The sequence below is a fragment of the Sus scrofa genome, chromosome 1 (assembly GCF_000003025.6).
Source record: "Sus scrofa isolate TJ Tabasco breed Duroc chromosome 1, Sscrofa11.1, whole genome shotgun sequence".
In the NCBI taxonomy this organism is placed as follows: domain Eukaryota; kingdom Metazoa; phylum Chordata; class Mammalia; order Artiodactyla; family Suidae; genus Sus; species Sus scrofa.
In genome coordinates this window covers 90,634,497-90,657,036 of record NC_010443.5, presented here as the reverse complement: position 1 = coordinate 90,657,036, position 22,540 = coordinate 90,634,497, and the positions used below count along the sequence as shown (strand labels likewise).

At 38.4% G+C, this 22,540-nt stretch overlaps 2 protein-coding genes across 4 annotated transcripts in view; both read right to left on the bottom strand.

Moving 5' to 3' along the window:
- TMEM30A (transmembrane protein 30A) overlaps positions 1-17,766 on the bottom strand; it is a 48,734-nt gene extending 30,968 nt beyond the window's left edge. Inside the window, exon 1 of one of the 2 annotated variants that reach the window (XM_021092349.1) lies at positions 6,284-17,766. In XM_021092349.1, coding sequence (XP_020948008.1) covers positions 6,284-6,580 — 297 coding nt within the window. In that variant the 5' untranslated portion in view covers positions 6,581-17,766. Of the gene's footprint in view, positions 1-5,777 lie in introns of both variants that reach the window. The other variant, XM_021092352.1, reaches the window with a different exon arrangement.
- FILIP1 (filamin A interacting protein 1) overlaps positions 13,976-22,540 on the bottom strand; it is a 215,533-nt gene continuing 206,968 nt past the window's right edge. The window contains exon 7 of one of the 2 annotated variants that reach the window (XM_021092328.1): positions 13,976-22,238. Coding sequence is in view for 1 of the 2 variants with exons in the window: in XM_021092343.1 (XP_020948002.1) it covers positions 22,198-22,238 (41 nt within the window). In the remaining variant the exon portion in view is untranslated. The remainder of the gene's footprint in view (positions 22,239-22,540) is intronic. The other variant, XM_021092343.1, reaches the window with a different exon arrangement.

Here is a 22,540-nt window from a genome sequence, read left to right as displayed (position 1 = left end):
TCCACTAAAATATAATGAATATGTATGTTGAAAACTTTGACCATACTAACTTGAAGCAAATGTTTAGTATTTAAAGTTATGCTGAATATCATTCTGAATAATGTCCTCATCTGACTCTAACCATTAATTTTCAACATTAATTTATTACACTAATGAGTGTGAAACTGTAAAAGTTAAGAATACCTCACCATCTTTTTCAAGTTATCCCTATGCAATTGATACCTTGGCTTTACCACCAAGGGCCCTAGACTAGAAAGATGTTGCCTTTGTAGCAGGAAGATATGTCTGTCTCCTACAATTGCCAAATTAAAGAAAATATGCATTCCTCGCTGCTAATAATAAATGAAGATATTAAATTTTAGTGTTAACATTTCTTTATGAATGATAAAAGTAACAACTTTACTTTTCTAGTAACTTCATTTTATTAGATTATGGACAATCTAAAAAGCAACTAAATAAATCTATAAACCCAATCTATAAACCCAATGCAAGGAGAAGATACACTGCCAAATACTATCATTACAAATTTTAAGTATCTTTTTTACCTCTTTTTCAGGAGAGTCCAACATGCTCTATGAGAGGAGTAATTTTTTAATATAAAATTTCTGGGAAAAGAATGAAGACCCACTGATTTTTACACCTAAAAAGACTAGATTTCCTTTTTTTTTTTTTTTTTGGAATTTTTTTTAACAGAATAAAATACATATATTTAAACACAATTACATTCACACAGATTATTATATCATGGATCTTAAGAAACAGATTAAGTGACTCCCTCTGGAGAAGTGGAATAGAAAATATGCTGAGACAAATAGAAAATTTATTCTATACTTTATCCCAGTTTGTATGGCTTTCATCTTTTCTATTTAGTATTATCTATTACATTTCAATTTTTCTTTAAAAATTAGCATTATGTTAAAATTGTGTATATTATGCAACTAGAATTTATAAAGAAGAAAGCCTTATATACCATTAAATATTTTATATAGCATAATAAAGAGAATAACTTAACTGGTAAGGATAACAAAAATAATATACCCTCTGAAAATAAGTAAAATATAAAATGCATGAATTGGTTAAAAAAACAGCGTAACTATATAAATATGTCCTCACAATTTGTTACATCTTATTGATTCTTCAGTATAGGCATTACACCATTCTAGGTGATGTGATAAACAAGACATTATAGACCTTACATTGTACCATGGAGAGAAATGGTTATTAATAATACAATTGTAGAACTATATTATTTAATTGTACAGTTGCATTATTTAATTATAATTATCATAACTTCTTTGACAGAGAGGAAATCAGAATCAGATGTAAGAAGACTTCAGCATTCCAAGAATGATGTCAAATGACCCCCTTCATGGTAGATCATGCACTTATTTACTAGGAGATGTATTTCTTCTCCAGAGATTCCTTGTTTGTGTATCAATTGTAGATTTTTGGTTTGCAGTTATTCTGAAGTTTTGAAATAAGAGTCTATATGTATATGAGATTGTTTTAAGTTGTTGTTTTCTTAATTGCAAATTCATCTCCAGTGTCCTGCATTTGTACCCACCTCTTCTCATGATTTCTGATTTTGGTGGTATAATTGTGCATGGATGATTTCCTATCTTTACTGTATATATACTTTTACTGGTGAGCCTTGTCATTTGTGGAACTATTGTTTCCTGTTGCTGTCTTTTATGTTCTGCCTAGAGAAGTTCCTTTAGTATTTGTTGTAAGCCTGGTTTAGTGTTGCTGAATTCTCCCAACTTTTGCTTATCTGTGAAGGTTTTGATTTCTCCTTCAAATCTGATGAGAGCCTTGCTGGATAGAGTAATCTTGGTTGGAGGTTTTTTCCTTTCATCATGTTAAGTATATCATGCCAATCCCTTCCGGCCTGCAGAGTTTCTGCTGAAAAATCTGCCAATAATCTTATTGGGGTTCCCTTGTATGTTGTTTCTTTTCCCTAGCTGCTTTCAAGATTTTCTGTGTCTTTAATTTTGGTCAGTTTGATTAATATGTGTCTTGGTGTATTCCTCCTTGGGTTTATTTTATATGGTAGTTGTTGTGCTTCCTGGATTTGAGTGATTCCTTTCCCATTTAGGGAAGTTTTTGGCTATTATCTCTTGGAATATTTTTTCTGACCCCTTCTCTCTCTCTTCTCCTTCTGGCACCCCTATAATACAGATGTTTGTGTGTTTAACATTGTCCCAGAGTTCTCTGAGACTCTCTTCATTTGTTTTCAATGTTTTTTCTCTTTTCTGTTCTGCATCCATAATTTCCACTAATCTGTCCTCCACCTCACTTGTTCATTCTTCTGCCTCCTGTATTCTGCTCTTGGTTGCTTCTAGTGAATTTTTTATTTCAGTTATTGTATTTTGCATCTCTTCTGGTTTAATTTTTATATCTTGTATGTCTTTGGTCAGTGTTTCCTGTAAGTTACCCATCTTTGCCTCCAGTTTATTTCCAATGTCTTGCATCATCTTCATCATCAACAATCTAAAGTCTTTTTCCTGGATGCTGAGAATCTCATCACTTAGCTGATTTTCTGGGGTTTTTCCTTTCTCCCTCATCCGAGCTATAGTTCTTTTGTCTTTTCATTTTTATAGGTTTTTGGTGTGGTGACCTTTTTACAGATAATAGAGTTGTAGCCTCTCTTACTTCTGGTGTCTGCCCCCCTTGTGGCTGAAGTCGGTATGGGGGGCTTGCTGCAGGCTTCCTGATGGGAGGGACTGATGCCTGCCCACTGGTAGGTGGAGCTGATTCTAATCCCTCTGGTGAGTGGGGCTTAGTCTCTGGATGGGATAAGAGGCAGCTGTGTGCCTGAGGGGTCTTTAGGTAGCCTGTTTACTGAGGGACAGGGCTGTGATCCCACCTGGATTGTTGTTTGCCCTGGAGCTTCTCAATGCTGTCTGACGGGTGGGGCCAGATTTTCCCAAAATAGCCACCTCTAGAGAAAGGCACGCTGCTGAATATTCCCGAAAGCTTTGCTTTCAATGTCCATCCCTCACAACAAGCCACATTCACCCCTTTTTTCCCAGGATGTCCTCCAAGAACTGCAGTCAGGTTTGACCCAGATTCCTATGGAGACCTCGCTCTGCCCTGGGACCCAGTGCACGTGAAAGTCCGTGTGTGCGCCTTTTAAGAATGGGGTCTCCATTTCCCCCAAAGACTGGATTTCTTATCTTAGCATTTTAAGCTGTATCACAAAAGCATTCTGATTTGACAAAGTCTCCTTTGGCCTCGTAATTTAAGTAATACAGCAATGAAAATCCCTAAAATTTTCTAAAATAAGGAAATAAGCTAAAGAGGTGTGAGCAACTTATAAAATGGAAGGGAACGTTGCAAAGAACTTCTCATTACACATTTACTTTTAATAACCCTCAACATATTTTAAACTACACTTGTGGCTGACAAAGGGTGGAGAGCAGTCAGAAACAAGTGGTGTGTTTTGGGAAAGCTCCCTAGGTTTTTCTAGTAACTTCAGACTACCAACTCTCTACATAATCAACACATTTCTTAAAAAATTTATTCTACTTGCACAACAGTATGTATGTCAGTACTGGTACAAAATTTCCAATCACTAATTTTCATTTCCTCTGGTTCCAAAGGTGATGCAGTCTGAATATGCAGTCCTTTTCTTTAAACAACATTAAAGTTGGAAGTCATAGACGGTTAGGATTGAACAGCATCTTAGAGACCATCCATCCGGCTCTTCAAGAAAAACAAAAACTGAGACTTAAAAATATACCTAATATCACAAACTAGGCTGGGACTTCAACTCTATCGAATGCGCCCTGTTAACTAGATCAAGCTGCAGAAGACTCTTCAGGGAACTTGAAATCAGCACATGAGAACTATTTAAGAAATTTCCATTTCACCACTATTTAGTGCAAAGAACCTTATTTTATTTCAGAATAAGTTCTAAAGTTTTAAAGGAAGTAAACATTTATCGTCATAGTATAGTAATTACTGACAGAAGTTGAGTTCTGATAATGTAGTAAAAGCTACATATATGCGTGGTCATATAAAATTCCAAATTACTGCCACTTTCATCTCAATATCCTAGGAAGTTTAAATAAGATGATGAAATCCCTAATGCTAAATTATTTTTTTCTACTTAACTACTAATACTGCAATAAGAATCTTAGCATAGTGTGAAAGCCTAAGACTGGAAATCAAGACAACTAGGTCTGGTTTCTGTCTCAATTTTACAATATTCTTCTAGTTTACTAATAAGTATCAACCCCTCTGACTTCATTTCTCATTTCCTGAATAAAAATAACTACTGTACAAACGTAGTGCCAGGAATATTATCTGTATTGTTTCTAATTTTTACATTTCACAAGATAGGCATTATTTACTTATTTTACAGGTGAGGAAACTGAGGCTCAAAGAGACCAGGTTTTCCAAGAAACTGAGCTAGTAAGTGGCTGAGCTAGAATTTAAACCCATCTCTGTCTGACTCCTGCCTAGAGCCCACCCTCCTTGCATTACACCACTCTGCTCACATTCTGGTACGTGTGGTCCTGCATGGTTGGGAGAACAGAAAGTACTACATGTGAAAGACTACTGAGGAAATAAAAAAGATAAAACAAAAATACATGCTGAAAAAACCAATGTGATGCTTTCTCTAGTTATTAAACGGAAAGAATTTTTTTAGGAAAAGATTTAAAAACTATCCTGTAAATACTATTCTTATTTCTATTAACACAGCAATGAGCACTGTACAATTTAAAAAATATAATGATTTTGCTTTTACAGGTAACCTTGTAAATTAAACTGGAAAGTATGCCTATTCCTGTAGCCGAAATAAAATTGCTCTGAAAGCCCTATTAAATAGCATGCATAAATTTTAAAGTAGTTAATGAATTAGAGGGTAAAAGACATAATCTGATAGAACAGAAGAAATCAAGAGATCTTTGTAGCAGTTCTTCCCCTTTCAAGCAGATAAAAATACTCTCAGATATTCAAAAAAAGATAATGAGCAGATGTTTAATGCCGGACACCAAAGTACCAACATTCTGTATCAACCTATGTTCCTTGCAAAGGGATAAAGATGACTTTCTCTGACACAAGATGCTTCCCCAAGTTTATCATGTCTTATGTCTGTAAAATGTTCAGTCGACACCTCACAAGTTATTCTGTATGTGGTCATTGATTTTTTTCTTTTTTAAGCTTAAAATCTAAGGGCGGGGGTGGGGAACTAGGGCGAATGTAAGGCAAGGTTATTAATCAACGTAGCCTAAAAGCAAAATCCGAACTGAAATTTCGGATTACCTTTTACCGGTATCATGCCCTACAACTAAAAGCATCTATTAGATCAAAATTAAAGGTACTGTACACACTTCGGCCATAGACCCTAACACGTGATCTGGTAACACGACTTCTGTACATAAATTCGGCAATGACTCTTTGACCCTGGACCTTCCCAAGGCAAAAGCCAAGGTCCTGGGCTAAGTAAAGGCTCTGCGTCTAGGGATAATTCCCGCACAGGTAATGATACTCTGACCGTGCCAATCCTCCTGGGGCTTTATCTCCCTCTAACTTCTCTTTTTTTCGTCTCGGCTGGAGGTAAAAACCACACCAACCGCCCATGAAAGGGGCGTTCTTCCCCGGACCCACACCCTGCACTACACACTCACTCTCTCCAACCGGGTAAACAGTGGAGCAAGCGCGGGCAAAAGCGCGAAAGGAGAAAACCGGGGAGGCGGCGGCCCCGGGGGGAGAGCCCCGGGTCAGAGAGGGAGAGGCGCCTGCCTTTGGCCGCGCCCTCCCCCGCTCACCTCGATCTCGCGGATGTTGTTGGAGGTGACAAAGATCCCGATGCCGATAGGGATGAAGATGAGGCCAATGATGAAAAAGGTGGGCAGCACCGTGCCGGCCGTAAGGATGGGCTGCCAGGCTGGCAGCCGTTGCTGCTTGAAGGCCGTGTTATCCGGCCTCCGGTTCTTAGCGGTGCCCCCCGCGGCACACGGGGGCCCGCCGTCCACCTCGTCCTTCGCGTTATAGTTCATCGCCATCGACCCCCAGGGCGCGGCCCCGCGACGCGCAGGTGGACCGCCCAGGGGACCCGCCTGCCAACCCCAACCCGAGACGCGCAGGCGCCGCCGCCACCTCCGCTGCGAAGGCGGAAGAGGCGGGACACCCTTCCGCAGACTGCCTCTGACCGGAAGCGGGCGTCGACCGGGTACGCCGCCGGGAGGGAGACAGGACTGGGGAAGAAGACTGAGGGACAAGGGGAGGGGGAAGGGAAGGAGGATGGAAGGGGGGAGGGAAAAGGCCGACGCACCCGGACCATCTGCCCTGTGACGACAAAGTGAGGGCCTCGACCGCAGAGCGTGAGACTACGTTGGCGCATGCGCGGCGCTGGGGCGAGCGCAGGGAGCGGGTGGCCTCGGCGCTTGCCCCACAGGCGCGTCCTCGCTGCCTCGCGAGAGCTTCTATTCGCGCATCTCTGCTGCCGGGTGGACGTCATGACGGCCGCCGCCTTGGTCAGGTCCGACCCCGGGCGGGGCCAGCCGGTCAGCCCAGGAGACTGGGCTTGGGCGCAGACCTCGAAGCCTTCTCCATCGGGGGGTCGGGGCATTGAAAAGACCCCACCGAGGGAGCCTGAGCCTCGTGCGAGTGGCAGTATTGGCTTGAGGTGGAAAACCGCGACTTTCTCCAATTAAAAAAATAACCCTCCGCTCAAGGTGCAAATAAGTGTTAAATGGGATGTATGATGGATTAACCTTTAGTCCTCAAGAGTAAATCATGTCACTGGGTTAACCCTGTTCGCTTGCCCTCAGTTGAGCTGTTCTCACTTATTTCTTTACTATTAATGGTCGCCAGGTTACTGTGTACCAGCCTTTTTGTGTCCACGCTTATCTTTTGCACGTTGATTTAAGAGGTTGTTTTTGTTTGGTTTTTTTTGAGGGGGGCGGGGGGAGGTTGGCCATTCTAGCGGCAGATGGAAGTTTTTCGGCTAGGAATCAAACCCAGCCCACAGCAGTGACAAGTCAGGATCCTTAATCTTCTGAGCCACCAGAGAACTCCCAAGAGCTCTCTTCCCCCTCCTGCCCCCGCTATAGTTCCGAGTATAACATTGTATGTTTCGGGTATACTACATAGCGAATCACAATTTTTAAAGGTTATGTTTATATTTAGAAAATGTTAGGTATATTCCCTGTGCTGTGCAATATAGTCCTGTAGCTAATTTTACACATAGTAGTTTGTACCTTTTAATCACCTACGGCTACCTTGTCCCTCACCCACTGATAACTACTAGTTCTCTATATCTGCGAGTCTGCTTTTTTGTTATATGCACTAGTTTTATGTTTTAGATTCCACATATAAGTGATGTTATACAGTATTTGTCATTCTCTAACATATTTAGTAAGATACCCTCCAAGTCCATATTGTTGCAAGTGGCAAAATTTCATTCCTTTTTAATAGCTGAGTAGTAGTCCATCCTGTGTGTGTGTGTACTCCTCTTCTTTATCCATTTATCTATTGATGGACACTTAGGTTGCTTCCATGTCTTTGTTATAAATAATGTTATCATGAACATGGAGGTATAGATATATGTCTTCAAGATAGTTATTTCATTTTCTTTGGATATATATCCAGAAGTGAAATTCCTTGATCATATATATATGGTGGTCCTACTTTTAATGTTTTGAGAAACCTCCATACTGCTTTCCAAAGTGGGTTCACCAATTTACAATTCCATTAACAGTGCACAGGTGTCCCCTTTTCTTCATATCCTTGCCAACACTTGTTATTTGTGGTCTTTTTGATGATAGTCATTCTTAAAGATGTGAAGTGATATCTCATTGGTTTTGATTTGCATTTTTCGTGATGATTGGTGATGTTGAGCATCTTTCATTTGCCTGTTGTTCACCTGTATGTCTTTTCTGGAAAAATGTCTTTTCAGGTCTTTAAGAAGTCTTTTGTAATAAGCTGTAGCTCTTTATTTTACTTCTGATACTTGAAAAACCTCAACAAAGTAAAGCATTACTATAAAATGAGAGTCTGTTTAGACATTTCTAAACTACCAAGTATTTAATGACCCAAGAACATATGCATGATACAAAATGTGACTAAATCATTATACCAAAGTAGTATAGGTATATAGCATAACCCAATTAAAAAGTAAATAGTCGTAACCTCTGTTGACTAGATGGAGAATGTTTTTTCTCTACTTCTTTGCACTCTTGTATTTTCCAAAATTTCTGCAGTAAGTGTATATTTGCAAAAAAAAATTGTAAATTATATATAACTCGCATTAAATTGGCACATTTGAAATCCAGACCAGAGAGTAAGTCACATCATTTGGAAAAAAAATACTCAAACTTTATTTTCTTTAAGGCTTTGTCTGGAGCATAGATAAACACAGCATGGTCGTTCAGATCACAAGAACAACAGGAACAATATTATGCCTTGTGGAAGGTTAACCAAGGAAAGGGGAATTAAAACAGTGCTTGGGCCTCATAATTTACAGTTACATGTATTTTCAAAATGACTGTAAGTCTCAAGAGGTGAACCAATCTAATATTTATCTGGCAGATAACTCATGTCCTCACCCATCGGACATCCATTCTCTCTCAAATTCTTAGCACAGCACTGGTAATATAAGTGAATCTATATGTTGTTTGGATCTATGTAAATTTCCTTTCAATTGCAGGCTCAAGTGCAAAACATTCGCCTGTGAATGGAGAAGGCATGGAGTCCTATTTGGGTAAATTCTGTAGGCTAGTAAAAATGTAATAGGAAAGAACAAATCTAACTCCATATTGGATCTGTTTCTTTTATGTTTACCTTTTTTTTCTAATATTGCTTTTGCTATGAGTTAAAGAGTGTTGCTCACAGCCTGAAATGTATAAATCATCCCACTCTCAAGACTCTGACCCTTAAAGGTATTAACACTTTTCCATACATAGAGATAAAATGTTGCAAAACAGAGAATAGCATTTGTTTTGTTGGATGTTTATGGGAACATTGTGATGAGACCTACATGGACAGGTGCAAGAACACAGGATTCTGAACCAAGAATTTTGCAACAACCATTACACTTCCACCCTTTTAGTATAAAAGCCTCCTGAATTCTAACTTGGGTAAAATGGTTCTTTGGGATGCTAGTCCACTATCTTTTCCATCTGCTGACTTTTAGAATAAGGTCGCTATTCCTTGCCCCAGCAACTAGTCTATTTATTGGTCTGTTGTGGGATGAGTGTATAAGCTTGGACTCTGTAATAAATAAAAATGTATGTAACACCATTGGGCATAATGCAAAAATATAAGGCAAATTTTTTTCTCCCTATTTCTCCCTACATCATCATACCCACCAAATGTGATTGATCCTTAAGTGGTTTGCTATTCTAGCATATCATGTAAATAGTCAATTATTTTGCTTTCAGGTTTTTGTTACTGTTGTTCTAGTGATCCGAATGACCATGCTGTACTTATTTGTTTCCTTTTTCTACAGTTGTGTTTTTTTAAAAAGGAAAAAATATTTAACTTCTTAACTCTTTTTTTCTGCTAAAAAGTCCATTTCAACTGGAATATAGACGTGTGTAGCTGTGCCCCTTGTGATCTTAGTACCTCCTAACATTTTAGCAACTGCAGTCAATTTAACTTCTGATTAGACCTTGTCTAGTCACACATGTTAATCACCCACTTCCTGCCTGGCACCCCTTGTTCTCATGATAGAATTTTTGATTGCCAAAATACTGATTCTTGGTCAAGCAAGAGAAGATAACTCCAGGGTCACAAGGAGAGTATATGAGTGTATTTTGCAGAAGGACTGGATGCCTTTAAGGAAGGTAAGACGGAGCTGCTGGTACCCAGACGTCTGGTTGCACCAGGTGTTTTTCTGAGACTGAAGAAACACAGATTTCCCCCTCAGTGTCCTGATACCCCCTCTCTCTTGCTTCCTAACCACATAAAACTCCCTATATTAGCTTCTTTGTTAAAATGGAACTAAGTTTTTGCTCTTCAGTGCCCTCGCTTTGGCTAAATGAAACAAATATTTCTCTCTCTCTCCAAATATCAGAGTCTCCATGTTTGATTTTAGTTGCATGTTGGACACAGGAGCCTGAATTTGGGAGGTTTGGGAATGTTAGTAGAACTGAAAGCTTCCTTAGAATGTTATCTAAAACATAGCTTTTCAGACAAGGTCCAAATGGATGAAATAACTGTTTCAGACCCCTTGATATCCTTCCAGTTCCTTCCCCTCTCCTGTGCTCTGTCATCATAGCATGCTGCTTTACCTAGCTAATTTTTCACCTCTACCTCATTATCTGTATATATGAGCTGTAGATAATTAGTATTGCCAAAATTAATTTGTGAAAAGCTCTATTTAATTGGCCCAAAGGAAATTAAGCACTTATTTAAATACTTAAAATATATTTTTTAAAAAAATCCAAATGAACTTCAGGATCATGGGATGTAAGGTAAACTATTAATGAATGAAAACAAGTTTAAGTTATCAGTTTAATTAATACAGATATGTCTTTAGAGTTATCAACGTTAACTACCTACTAGAACGCAAATAAAATCGTATTCCTGTTAACAAAATTTGTCAGTAAGAAAAATTATGATAAACTTTTTAAGTAATTTATATGTAAATGAGATACCAGATTAATAGCAGGTTGTAAAGTTTCTTTACCTTTTAAATAATGTGTTACAACTTTGTGTATTTGCTTTTGAAGTCTTTCATTGTTACTTTGTTAAAGTGAATGAGTATGTTCCATAGTGACCTATCCTCCTATTTGACTAAGTGTTTTGAAACCTTTTTGATATTTTTGACAAAATTCCCAAAGTTCAAATTCTAACTGAAGTTTAACCTCTATCTTTGAGGTTTTCTAAAGGGCCCCTGGAACACCTCAAGAGAATTGTTTTCTCCTTATGAAGGAAAGATATTAAACTAATTGGACTTATTTGGTATGTTAAATTACATGGAAAATACTGTCAAATGTGTGCTAATAAACTTTATACTGTGTGAGTAAATGTCATAGTATGAATATTTTAGAGATTATATGGAATTTCTAAAAGTTGACTATGTCCTGGTAGATATTATCAGCAGTAATTGTACTTAGCATCTTAAAATGTTTGCCACAACAACAACCAACTTTCTTTGTCAATAGCACTGTAATCAGATCTTTAACCTTGCCTTTTTAAGTTCATTGTCATTTATGGATAAGTTATCGGAGTTCCTATTGTGGCTCAGAGGTTAGCAAGTCCGACCAGCATCCATGAGGATGCAGGCTTGATCCCTGGCCTCGCTCAGCTCAGGGGGTTAAGGATCCGCTGTTGCTGTGAGCTGTGGTGTAGGTCGCAGACGCAGCTCGGATCCTGCATTGCTGTGGCTGTGGTGTAGGCCGACAGCTACAATTTGACCCCTAGCCTGGGAACTTCCATATGCTGTGGGTGCAGCCTTAAAAAGAAAAAAGAAAAAAAAAATAATGCTTTATCTTCAAGAAGAGTTTTAGAAAGGACTTTTTGACAAGTACAGGTTTCTGATAACTTTCAGATCATACTGCTAAACTGGGTAAGAAATTAAAAATTCTAATGGAAAACCTGGTAACTTCATAAAACTGTTAACAGAAAATTAAGATCAAAGACTAGTCAGAAAGGACTGAGATAACTAATGAATACGGTCATAATTTTTTTATCTGAAATATTAGTCGTTTTTCATCTGTTTTCCAGATATAAGGAAACCCTTCCCCTCAAGCTAATTATGACATAGCAATTTGGTAAATTATACTTTTGTAAGTAGAATTGTAACATTTATCATTTCTCTCTACCTGTTCTTTCCAGAAATTGGAGACCCTTAGGTCCCCTGCAGCCTTATCAAGTGAATAAGAAATGCCACCTCCTGGCAGGTGCAGGAATCTCGAGATATATTGGTGACCTCGAGAAGAGAGGAATACACCCAAATCTATAGATATTGTAGGCAGAATCTGATGGCAAGCCCTTGACATGGCTTTCCTGGCCTTGATGCCTTTTAAAAGTTCAGTTTGAGATTTCTTATGAAAATTTCCAGGACAGCCAACTTAAGTAGCCTGTATGATTACTCCGTGCACATTTCATCTGTTAATAGACTTACTTGGCAGGAAACTCATCTCTCAGTGTTTTTGCAAAGAGCATCTGAGAGTCTGGGTTTGGACATGTGTATAGGCCTTGACTATCTATCTGACAGGCACTGTAGGAACTCAACAACTTTTCAACTTTAAGCTACAGGTTTTAATGAGGGTGAACAGTGATAACCTTGGAACATGACCAGCTTGCTGTGACTTTTCTTGATCCTTCAGAATTTTTGATTTGAACTAGCCAAGAGGCACCTTGTTTTGAGCTGAGCTCCTATTTTTCTATGGAGTGTAAAATTAATCTCATCCTAAGAAACTTGGGGAGTTAGTATAAGAACAGAAAAATCTCTTGCTGCTATCAGTCTACTAATGTGTTCCGAAGGCTTTTATCAACTTTCCATGTACTGTAAATGCCTCTTACATAAATAATCAGGCTAAGTTTATTGAAGCCAGATTTATTTTGCAAATAAATTAGTCATTTGGTAGAAATTGAAATAATTTTATAGAGAAAAGAAATTGTTTCGGTGGACATTAAATTCTAGTGTTGGAATGAACCTGGTGGCTCAGCAGGTTAAGAATCCAGCATTGTCACTGCTATGGCTTGGGTCATTGCTGTGGCATGGGTTTGACCCCTGGCCCAGGAACTTTGGCATGTTGCAGATGTAACAAAAAAAAAAAAAAAAAAAAAAAAAAAAAAAAAAAAAGATTTCTAGTGTTGTTTTTGAGGGTTTTTTTTTTTTTGTTTTTTTTTGTTGTTGTTGTTGTTGTTTATTTATTTTTTTTTTGTATAGTCACTGCCAAAGATTCAGATGGCTCTTTGTTGTTATGTTGCATTATTCTAACGTTTGTTTCTGAAGCTTATCACAGCAATCTGTTTTTGGATAAAGAAGAGATACCCCATGATCTGCAACCAGGAGATTATGCATACTGGAAAAGACATCAAAGGACTCTTTATAGCCAAGGAAGGGGCCCTTTTAGGCCGCATTTCCTAAATGAACTGCAACTCCTGTTTCTGACGCCCAGTTTCAAGTACCTTAGACCAGCACTACAAGACCAGAAGAAGATGAAGATGACATCTGAAGTAGACATCTAACCCAAGATGCTGGACCAGGACTGTATACTAATTACTTCGATAATTTTTTCATATTTTGCTTACAAACCAAATATATTTATTCCTTGAGCTTAACCATTTCCAAGTTTCAAAAATCAACCCAATTGCTGGGTTTACAAACCCAGTTACCTCAGTCCAGTACTCCTAGGTCATCTCCGTAGGTTTATCCTCTCTGAGGCCTGGCATGGCTCTTAGAAATTTTATTTTAGAAGAAAGAAATTCTAGTACCAAGCAAGCTATCATTGCTGCCAATATTACTAAGTGGGATCTTCTTAACCTGGTTGATTTCATGACACCTGTTCTAAACCTGGCCATAAATATTCCTTTTCACTAGATATTAAATATTGGGTAGATCCTAATGGGATCTATGGATTTGTAGAACAAATTTATGGCCTTAGCTCTCCCCAGGTTGGTTAGAAAGATGCACAATTAGTTTTTGGGGGGCTTAAGATCACCTATATACATAGGGGCCTGGACAACAGCCCTCAACACTCTGCTTTTAATGTGAGCATGCCTGAGTTTCAATCAGTTGGACCATTTAGCCAGTCTATTCATTTTTTCACTTGGAATAGAAGATATCATCCCTCCCTTAGTGGCTTTAACAAAATTCACTGAGCAAACTTTGAATGATAGTCATCAAGCCAATAGCTTGCTCAGTTCTAAAGTCTCATGATAAGAAAAGTGGTCCTTCAAAATTGCATGGCCTTTGATATTTTAACTGCTTCCCAAGGGGGAGCTTATGATATAATACATCCTGAATGTTGTGTTTTTATACCTGATGTGTCGTCTTTTTTTTTTTTCCTTTTTTTTTTTTTTTTTTTGGTTGTTGTTGTTGTCATTGTCTGAGTTACACCAGGTACAAAGTGATGCAAGCAAGTCAGTAAGTTGAACACGACAGGATGATTTTATCAGTTCCATCTGTTTAAACGATCAAATTGTTTCTTTTATAATTTAATTTTTCTTTTCTATTGGAGTATAGTTGATTTACAGTGTTGTGGGGTTAGTTTCAGGTATACAGCAAAGTGATTCAGCTATGCATGTACATACACATACCCATTCTTTTTCAGATTCTTTTCATGTATAGGTTATTACAGAACATTGAGTTCCCTGTGCTATGCAGTAGGTCCTTCTTATGTACCTTCTGATGAAACTCCTTTTATGATACATATGAAGAATCAAATTTCTACTCTTAATGGTCCTTTTCCCCGTTTAGAGGAAATACAAGGAAAATGCTGGTTTAGGAAGTTCTTGGCTTAAACTTTTACTTAATAACGTTGTTATTCCTATTGGAAATTTTACAAATGTGAAAGTCTATTTTTATTGAGCAGGATTAGTTCCATTTTAGTCACTGGAACTAAATATTCCTGACAACAAACACCAAGACCTAGGACTTCCCTGACAAGCACACTATAAGCGACAAGGTAAGGGTTCAATTCACTGTCCCACACCATCATTTTCATTGTCATTGCATCTTCTGGGAGGAATACTGTACCCATTGTCTTTGGTTCCTAAGCCCAATCACTTGGTGACCCAGTGCTGCCTGGATTCAGACCCCTCCTCCACCGAAACTGCCTTGCTAGCTAATTCCTATCATACATCAAGAGTCGAGTCAGTAGTCAATTTGAGGCATCTTTGTCCCCTCAGATGAGCTAAGAACGGCTTTCTGAGCACAAGGCAACTTATACATACTTTTATCCTTACACTTACCATGGTACTGAAAAATATCTGTTCATCTTTTCTACTAGATACAAGCTTCTCAAAGTCAGAGACATTTTTATTCATTTCTACATTTCCAAGATCTGGCAAAGTGCCTAGGACATAAAAGATATTCAGTAAACCTTGTTGAACTAATCTGACCTACTCTCAATGAACTACCATTTTAGTGAGAAATACAACCTGCCATCAAACAATTGAAATATAATGAGGTCAGTGCCATAGAAGACGTGTGTGCCCAGGGGGTCTGAGCAGGTACCACGCCTTGTCCTCTTTATGACGTCAAAAATTAAACTGTGAGGAAACAGATCCTAAGATCTGAGTGATATTTTGGTTTTCCACCCAGGAAAGAATAGAATCAGAAATAAAGGGATACAGAGAAAGTTGAACCTCATGCTACACTTATCATTAATGATTTGCAAAACTGTATACCCTGGCTAATCATGTTCTTATTCTCAAGCAAGATCTTAGCAGGTTGCTGTTGCCTTGGAAACAGAGATCTCTGGTAACTTCCACTTTTGGGAGATACTCAGTTTGTTTGCTTGTTTAGTCCATTGTCCCACTTCCTACTTGCACTGATGCTCTGCCTGGGAACTGGTGCTTAGCTCTCTTGCTATTGTTGTATAGACCATCTAGTGATCTGATGAGGGCCCTTGATCCTTGCAGAGAGCATATCTTCCTTTAGAATCCATGATTATGGAGAGTCTTGTCTTGTTTAACCCAGATACTTCATATATGAAACCTTAAAATGAGCATAGAGGCAAGGGAAGAAACAGCAGACTACCCAATTTTGTGAAGAAAACCTGGGGTCTTACTGCTGGGGTCTCTCCCTTTGGGATTAGGAGTAAATTACTAAGTGCCTACAAGACACCCTGCCATTTTGACTGTGCATATTACTTGCTCTCAGGGAGGAAAAGAGATATGCAGTGGGAGCCAGAGAGACCAAAACTGAGAACCATGGAATGGTTCTGTGAAGATGCAAGGAAGAGACATGGCAGCTGGAAGAAGGAATTACATTATCCTTTACAAACATTTATGCAGCTAGTGTTTCACTGTGAGCAACACACAAGTCCTGCCTTGGAGACGCTAACCACCAAACTAGGGAGAGAGCTTTGTACACCAATGCTGGTCAACAGGAGGCAGAACAGGATAAATGGCTTCTGAAGAGAAAGAAGAAGAGATTTTCTCCTCAAATATACCTGTCTCTGAAAGAAATGCCAGAAATAACGCTGGAGAAAACTAAAGGAGGACTGAAAAAATCATCTATGTCTTCCAGGGAACTGGGTTCCAACCACTATCTGCGGATTGGGTTGTTCTGCCCAGAACCACACAGTCACTAAGGGTTGCCCCCGTTAAAGAGAGGTCTCAGGACTTAACATCTTTCATGGGTTCCTTGGGATTCAGTGAATACAAATTTCAAAAGTAGATTTTAGTGACATTCAAAAAAGAAAGGAATAGGGGGCAGTGTGCCCTATTACCTACAAACTTGGGGCCCAAGAAAGTTACTCCAGTTTCTCTACCCATGAGAAAAACCAGTTCTCATCAAAAGTGACTCCAGGCCAGGGCTCAACAGGAGTAAATCCATTTGAGCCAAATATTGTGGAAATCCTGAGAACCCCACCCCCCTTCTCCTGGGAAGTCATGAAATGACGGAATAAACAGCATTTTGGACGGGCTGGTGCCCTTTTTTTTTTTTTTTTTTTTTTTTTTAAAGGCTGCACCTGTGGCGTACTGAAGTTCCCAGGCTAGGGTCAAATCCACAGCCACAGCCAAGACCATGCCAGATCCGAGTCACTTCTGCAACCTACACCACAGCTCACAGCATCCTCAGGGATCCTAGCCGGCTGGTTACCTATGAGCCACGAATGGAGCACTTACCTATATGCTCCTCCAAGAAGAGAGGCCACAGCGCCACCCTGTGGGCAAGATCTCTAATGTCTGCAGCTCTCCAGTGGAAGGCATCTTTTTTTAGACCTCTGCCTTGCCTGCTTTTTTGATATTTGTATCTTTAAATAATAAATAGGAAAAACTCATTCATTTGTCCCAAATAATGCAAAGATAATTTATGACTGGCTATGCCTATGGACCACCATTCCTGGCAGAGGGCTGATAGACAAAAGCAGCCAGAGCACAACTCCACCATCAACCCACCCCCACTTTGCTGAAACCATTACCTAACAACCATTACCTGCAGCTCCGCGGCGGACTGCTGGCAAAACCTCAGCAGTATTTCCTTTACTGAGTAACCTACCATTAGAATGACACCAGAATGCAGTGGGAAATATCTGAATGTTGATGGACAATGTATTTAAAGAGCGGAGGGGCAAAAGAAATTCTGTAGCAAGTTCCATCTCTTGGTGTCTTGCAGTTTCCATCTCACTAAGGACTCAAACTATGATGTAACTCTGAGGAATTGTGCCTCTTATTTTGGTAGATCTGCTGAACCACCTCTACTTAGTCACAGTGAAAAACACCACGTTTAAAGAAAATATGAAATGAAGTGACTCTTTTTGCCGCACCTGGCACAATGCTGGATCCTTAACCCATCGTGCCACAGCAGGAATTCCCAGACATAACTATCTTATTTTTATTTTTTGCTTTTTAGGGCCATATCTGAGGCATATGGAGGTTCCCAGGTTAGGGGTCCAACTGGAGCTACAGCTGCCAGCCTACGCCACAACCATAGCAACGTAGGATCCGAGCGCGGTCCACATGCACCAAGAGCTTAAGGCAACACCGGATCCTTAACCCACTGAGCGAGGCCAGAGATTGAACCCATATCTTCATGGATACTAGTTGGATTCGTTTCTGCTGAGCCATGGCAGGAACTCCCAGACATGGCTATTTTAAAGCAAACAATTTAAAAGAAGATCAAATACTCATTTTAAATGATTTTAATTTGATGAATATTATGTTCCAACTGAAAAAAGAATATTGCACAATGCTTTCATGTCACAATTGTTATTTTTCTCACCTGGTGGGATTTTGATCAACAACACTGACTTTGGAAATAACACAGAGAAAATCTTAATTTTTTTTTTTTTTGTCTTTTCTAGGCCACACCTGAGGCATATGGAGGTTCCCAGGCTAGAGGTCTAATGGGAGCTGTAGCCACCGGCCCACGCCACAGCCACACCAATGCCAGATCCAAGCAGCATCGCGACCTACACCACAGCTCACATCAACACCGGATCCTTAACCCACTGAGCAACACCTGGGATCGAACCTGCAACCTTATGGTTCCTAGTTGGATTCGTTAACCACTGAGTCATGATGGGAATCTGAGAATGTCCTGATTGATTAAATAATTTCAATACCCTGTGAAGAACTAAAAGTAGGATGTTACATTCATATAAAAGACAAGTACATATCCATAAATTCACTCAGCTGTGGTGAAAAATAATAAACTTCTCATGGATTTAATACAACTTAAAGAAGCCAAAATTGAGAATGCTGTGAAAGTAAAATGAAGCTCCCAAATTTTTCAGTGTGATCTCTTGCTTTTGAAAATACAGTAGACCTGCAAGACTTCTAAGAGTATCTGATCACATTGGAAGCCTCTTATAGGAAGCTAACTTTTTTTTTTTTTTTGCTTTTTCGGGCTGCATTTGTGGCATATGGAGGTTCCCAGGCTAGGGGTCCAATTGGAGCTACAGCTGCCGGCATACACCACAGCAACGCAGCATCCAAGCTGCATCTGTGATCTACACCACAGCTCATGGCAATGCTGGATCCTTAACCTACTGAGCAAGGCCAGGAATCAAACCTTCAACCTCTTGGTTCCTGGTCAGATTCATTTCCACTGCAACACAAAGGGAACTCCTAACATTTGATATTTTAAAAGCTAAGTCCAAATAAATACAAATCGAAACTGGTAAAGTAACAAAATCTGTGAATGATGAAGTCAAATTTCCTGAATAACATAAACAAATACAAAGAAAACAACACCAGAAAATAAATGAATCATGACATGGCACCTATAAACATTTCTGTCCAAATTCATGAATCTACAGAATTTTCCCCAAGTAACAAACACAGTTTTCATCATAAAATTATGGAATAAATGCTAAAAATTTAAGAACATAAAATTTTAGTAGTCACTGAGCAAAATTAATTCCACAAACACTCCCAATTTTTAGGGATTTATGATAATTTTTGTTGTTTTCCCTCTTTGCCTTCTGACTAGTATTTTTAGCAGAGGCATAGCACTGGGGCGTGAGCGAAAATAGGCTTCAAGTGCCAGATATGTGTTTTTTTTTAAACTTCACATCTTGCATTTTTATTATTTTTAGAATTGTTGCTCATTAGATTCATGAACACACCCTACTTTTGCTATGTTTTTTATTTATTTCCATGAAAATTCAACCACAGTTTAAAGAGAAAAGACAGAAACATATTAATTGCATTGTGTGATACGCCATTTACTCTTGCTTGTCACTGATTTTTAGAAGCCATGAATTATTTCAGTAGGATTGGTGTCTCTATTGATGTTTAAGGTAGATATTCCATACCATGAATTTTTCTCAAACGGTTGTCTTAAGATAGAATTATTTCTTCACATTTTGTGAACATTCCAGGCATCTAATATCTGGAATTTTTACTCTACCACGATCTTCATCAAACTCTAATATTTTATAAAATACTTGAAAAAAATCTTTGCATAAAATACCTCAATGAACACTCTCTTAAAAAAAAAAAAAAGGTAAAATAATGGATTAGTTCAATTATTGTACCTTCACCAGCAAACACTGATTACGACTATATTTCAGAAAAGATAGTTATTCCATTCAAAAACTGATTCTCATTCATATTGATGATTGGAGATTTACTTGCAATAAAAGATACAGAAATTATGTGAGCCTAGGATGGTGCCAGGATTGCATGTGGGGGCAATTTTTTCCCACTGGATGTTGATATTGGGACATGGCCATTTATGATCTATTGGTATTTCTAATTTTCTATTAATTTTTAACATCCTCATTTTATTTCAAGACAACTAACATCTGATTAACTTAGCTTAATTTTACTCCTCTGTCACTCAGATGCCATTTGGGTTTAAACAGAGGACTTGATCATGGCATGGGCAGAAAAAAACTCAGCCTCCGTCTAAATGATTCTGATTACACCATCGACCTCACTCTGTTTGGCATTATAAATTCAGGAGAAATAAAAACTTTAGATTCAAATATACATAAATCATTTATAATATTTTAAATTAAAGTCAAGAAGTATGTAAAGTTGTATCTTCTAGCCTTGTTATTAGTGTAATAAAATTTCCACAAGGTAAGAAATGTATTTTCTTCAAATGCTAGTTTGTGATGTACCTGAATATTTTTGCCATTAGAAGTATAAGCATTGGCAAATAGGGAAATTAACTGTGAATCAAAAAGTACAACCATGCGAAAGAAAACCCTTTTCTAATTGAAACTGTCATAACCATTAAGAAGCATTTCCAAAATCAAAACCCAGAATGAAAAATTTTAAAATCTTTACACATACACACTCTAGTTTTCTTAATCAGTAATGAAGCCCTGAAGGTTCTGGGATGTGTTCATAATCATTCATGCTAGGATAAGCCTACGGTAGTATTTCTGTTACTTACAAAAAGCAACTTTTACATAAAGTGATTTAATTTATAATAGCTACTGAATATGATTTGCTAATTCCACGAGGTATACCTTAAAACCTTCCCGAGTTACATAGGGAAGGGAATCCAACATTAATTTTTCTGTGCCAGAGATTCAGTGTGGACCTCTCCTCTATGGCCTTAGGAGCCCGGGTACAACCTGTGGACTAAAGAAGAGGGCCAACAGTGTTGTTTTAATTATCTGTGTGCTTTCTAGTTATCTTTGTGAAATTTGGAGCATTCTTTCTTTTATCTCAGTAAAGTTAACATGATACACGATTTCTGCATCTAGAAATTGATGTGTCAACTCTTCATTTATCTTTAAAATTATCTTTTAAAGACTGTATCGAGGAGTTCCCTGGTGGCTCAGCAGGGTGAGGACCCAGAATGGTCACTTCTGTAGCTTGGGTCACTGCCATGGCTCAGGTTTGACCCCTGACCTGGGAACTTCTGAATGCTACAGGTGTGGCCAAAAAAAAAAAAAAAAAAATCTTACTGAAAGAAGGTCCACATTAACAAAGTCTATTAAAAAAAGACAACCTATACTATTAGGATTTCAAGTAGATTTTAAATGTACATTTTAACACAAACCTAAATTTAACAGCAGATCTGACACTGAGATTTGAGTAATGCATGTTGTGCTTTGAATCCAAATGTATTCTCTAACCTACATGTGGTTATAAAAACCTGTCCAAACTCTAGCTACAAAGAAAAAAAAAAAAACTATCTATCTTGAGATCTCTCTTATCATTTTTTCAAAAAAGATGCTGATATTATCTAGATCAGTTTTTATTTTCAGGCTTTCATTTGGGTAGATTGTGAAAAAAATATCCTGATGTCACAATCCTTATTATAGGTCCTGTACATAAAGTAAATAACGCAAACAGAAATATAATTGAACTGTCAATAGAAGCTGTTCCTACAATGCTTACTGGTTAAACATATACAGCTCCTCCTATTAATTTATTCCATATGAAAAACAGTTCATCCCAGATTTTCGGCACAGAACACCAGAAAGAGCAACTTTAAAAACTGGTTTAAGTATTTAAAATTAAACTCTTAAATCAGAGCATTATTTGAATTTGTTAGTGTCGAACCATGATCAGAACCACAGCTTTGTACAGGCAATAATCACACTTTTTCGAGAATCTCCTGCTTTGTTTTTACCTCTTGAATTTACCCAAGGAAATACAGAGAATGTTGTATTTTCTTTTCCTTTTTTCAGAAATAACAAAGTAATAAAATCAGTCTAGGTTACCATTTTGAATGCACCAATACTGATACTTTGAAGAACCGACAGTGTATTCTACAAATGTATGTGCCAGAGACTAGGAAAAAGGAAACGCTTGAGGAAAAAAAAAAATCACATTACAAAGTGAATTATAAAAATAAATTACATAGCATGTGCCCATGGACCTGAAAGCTTCGCAAAAGGAAGGGAAATTTCTTTTGACGTAAAGATTGAATTGCTCTCGCTACCTAGTTTTATATTACCAGCAACAGCATTTTCAGTTTTTACATTTATATTCTCAAAAAAAATTCACTGGAAGTATAAAATTATTTCCAGTGGTGATCAATCAGTAGCATGGAGAACCTTAGTGATGCTGAAGGGCTGTAGAAATACCATCCATCCGACAGAGGTTCAGAGGAAGTACCCACACTCAGTGTGTGCTGGGTTTACCGTTTCATCTGGAGCTCATGCGTAACTGGTGGATGATGATGCTTTCTATAAAGAGAAGAGAGATTAAACTGAAATGCAAATCAGTAGTTTCTGTGAAAATCAATACCACATCATTTCACTGAAAGACCATGATGTTAAACAAAAAAACAAAAACAGATGCCTGAGCCCAGTAGCTTCTCTTGCAATTCCTTCCTCTTCCTTTCCCCCCCTCTGGTCTCACCCACCACATGCAGAAGTTCTCAGGCCAGGAATTGAACCTGTGTGGGAGCAGCAACTGGAACCACAGCAGTGACAATGTCTGGTCCTTAACCCCTGAGACACATGTGAACTCCAGTTCTTTCCTATGC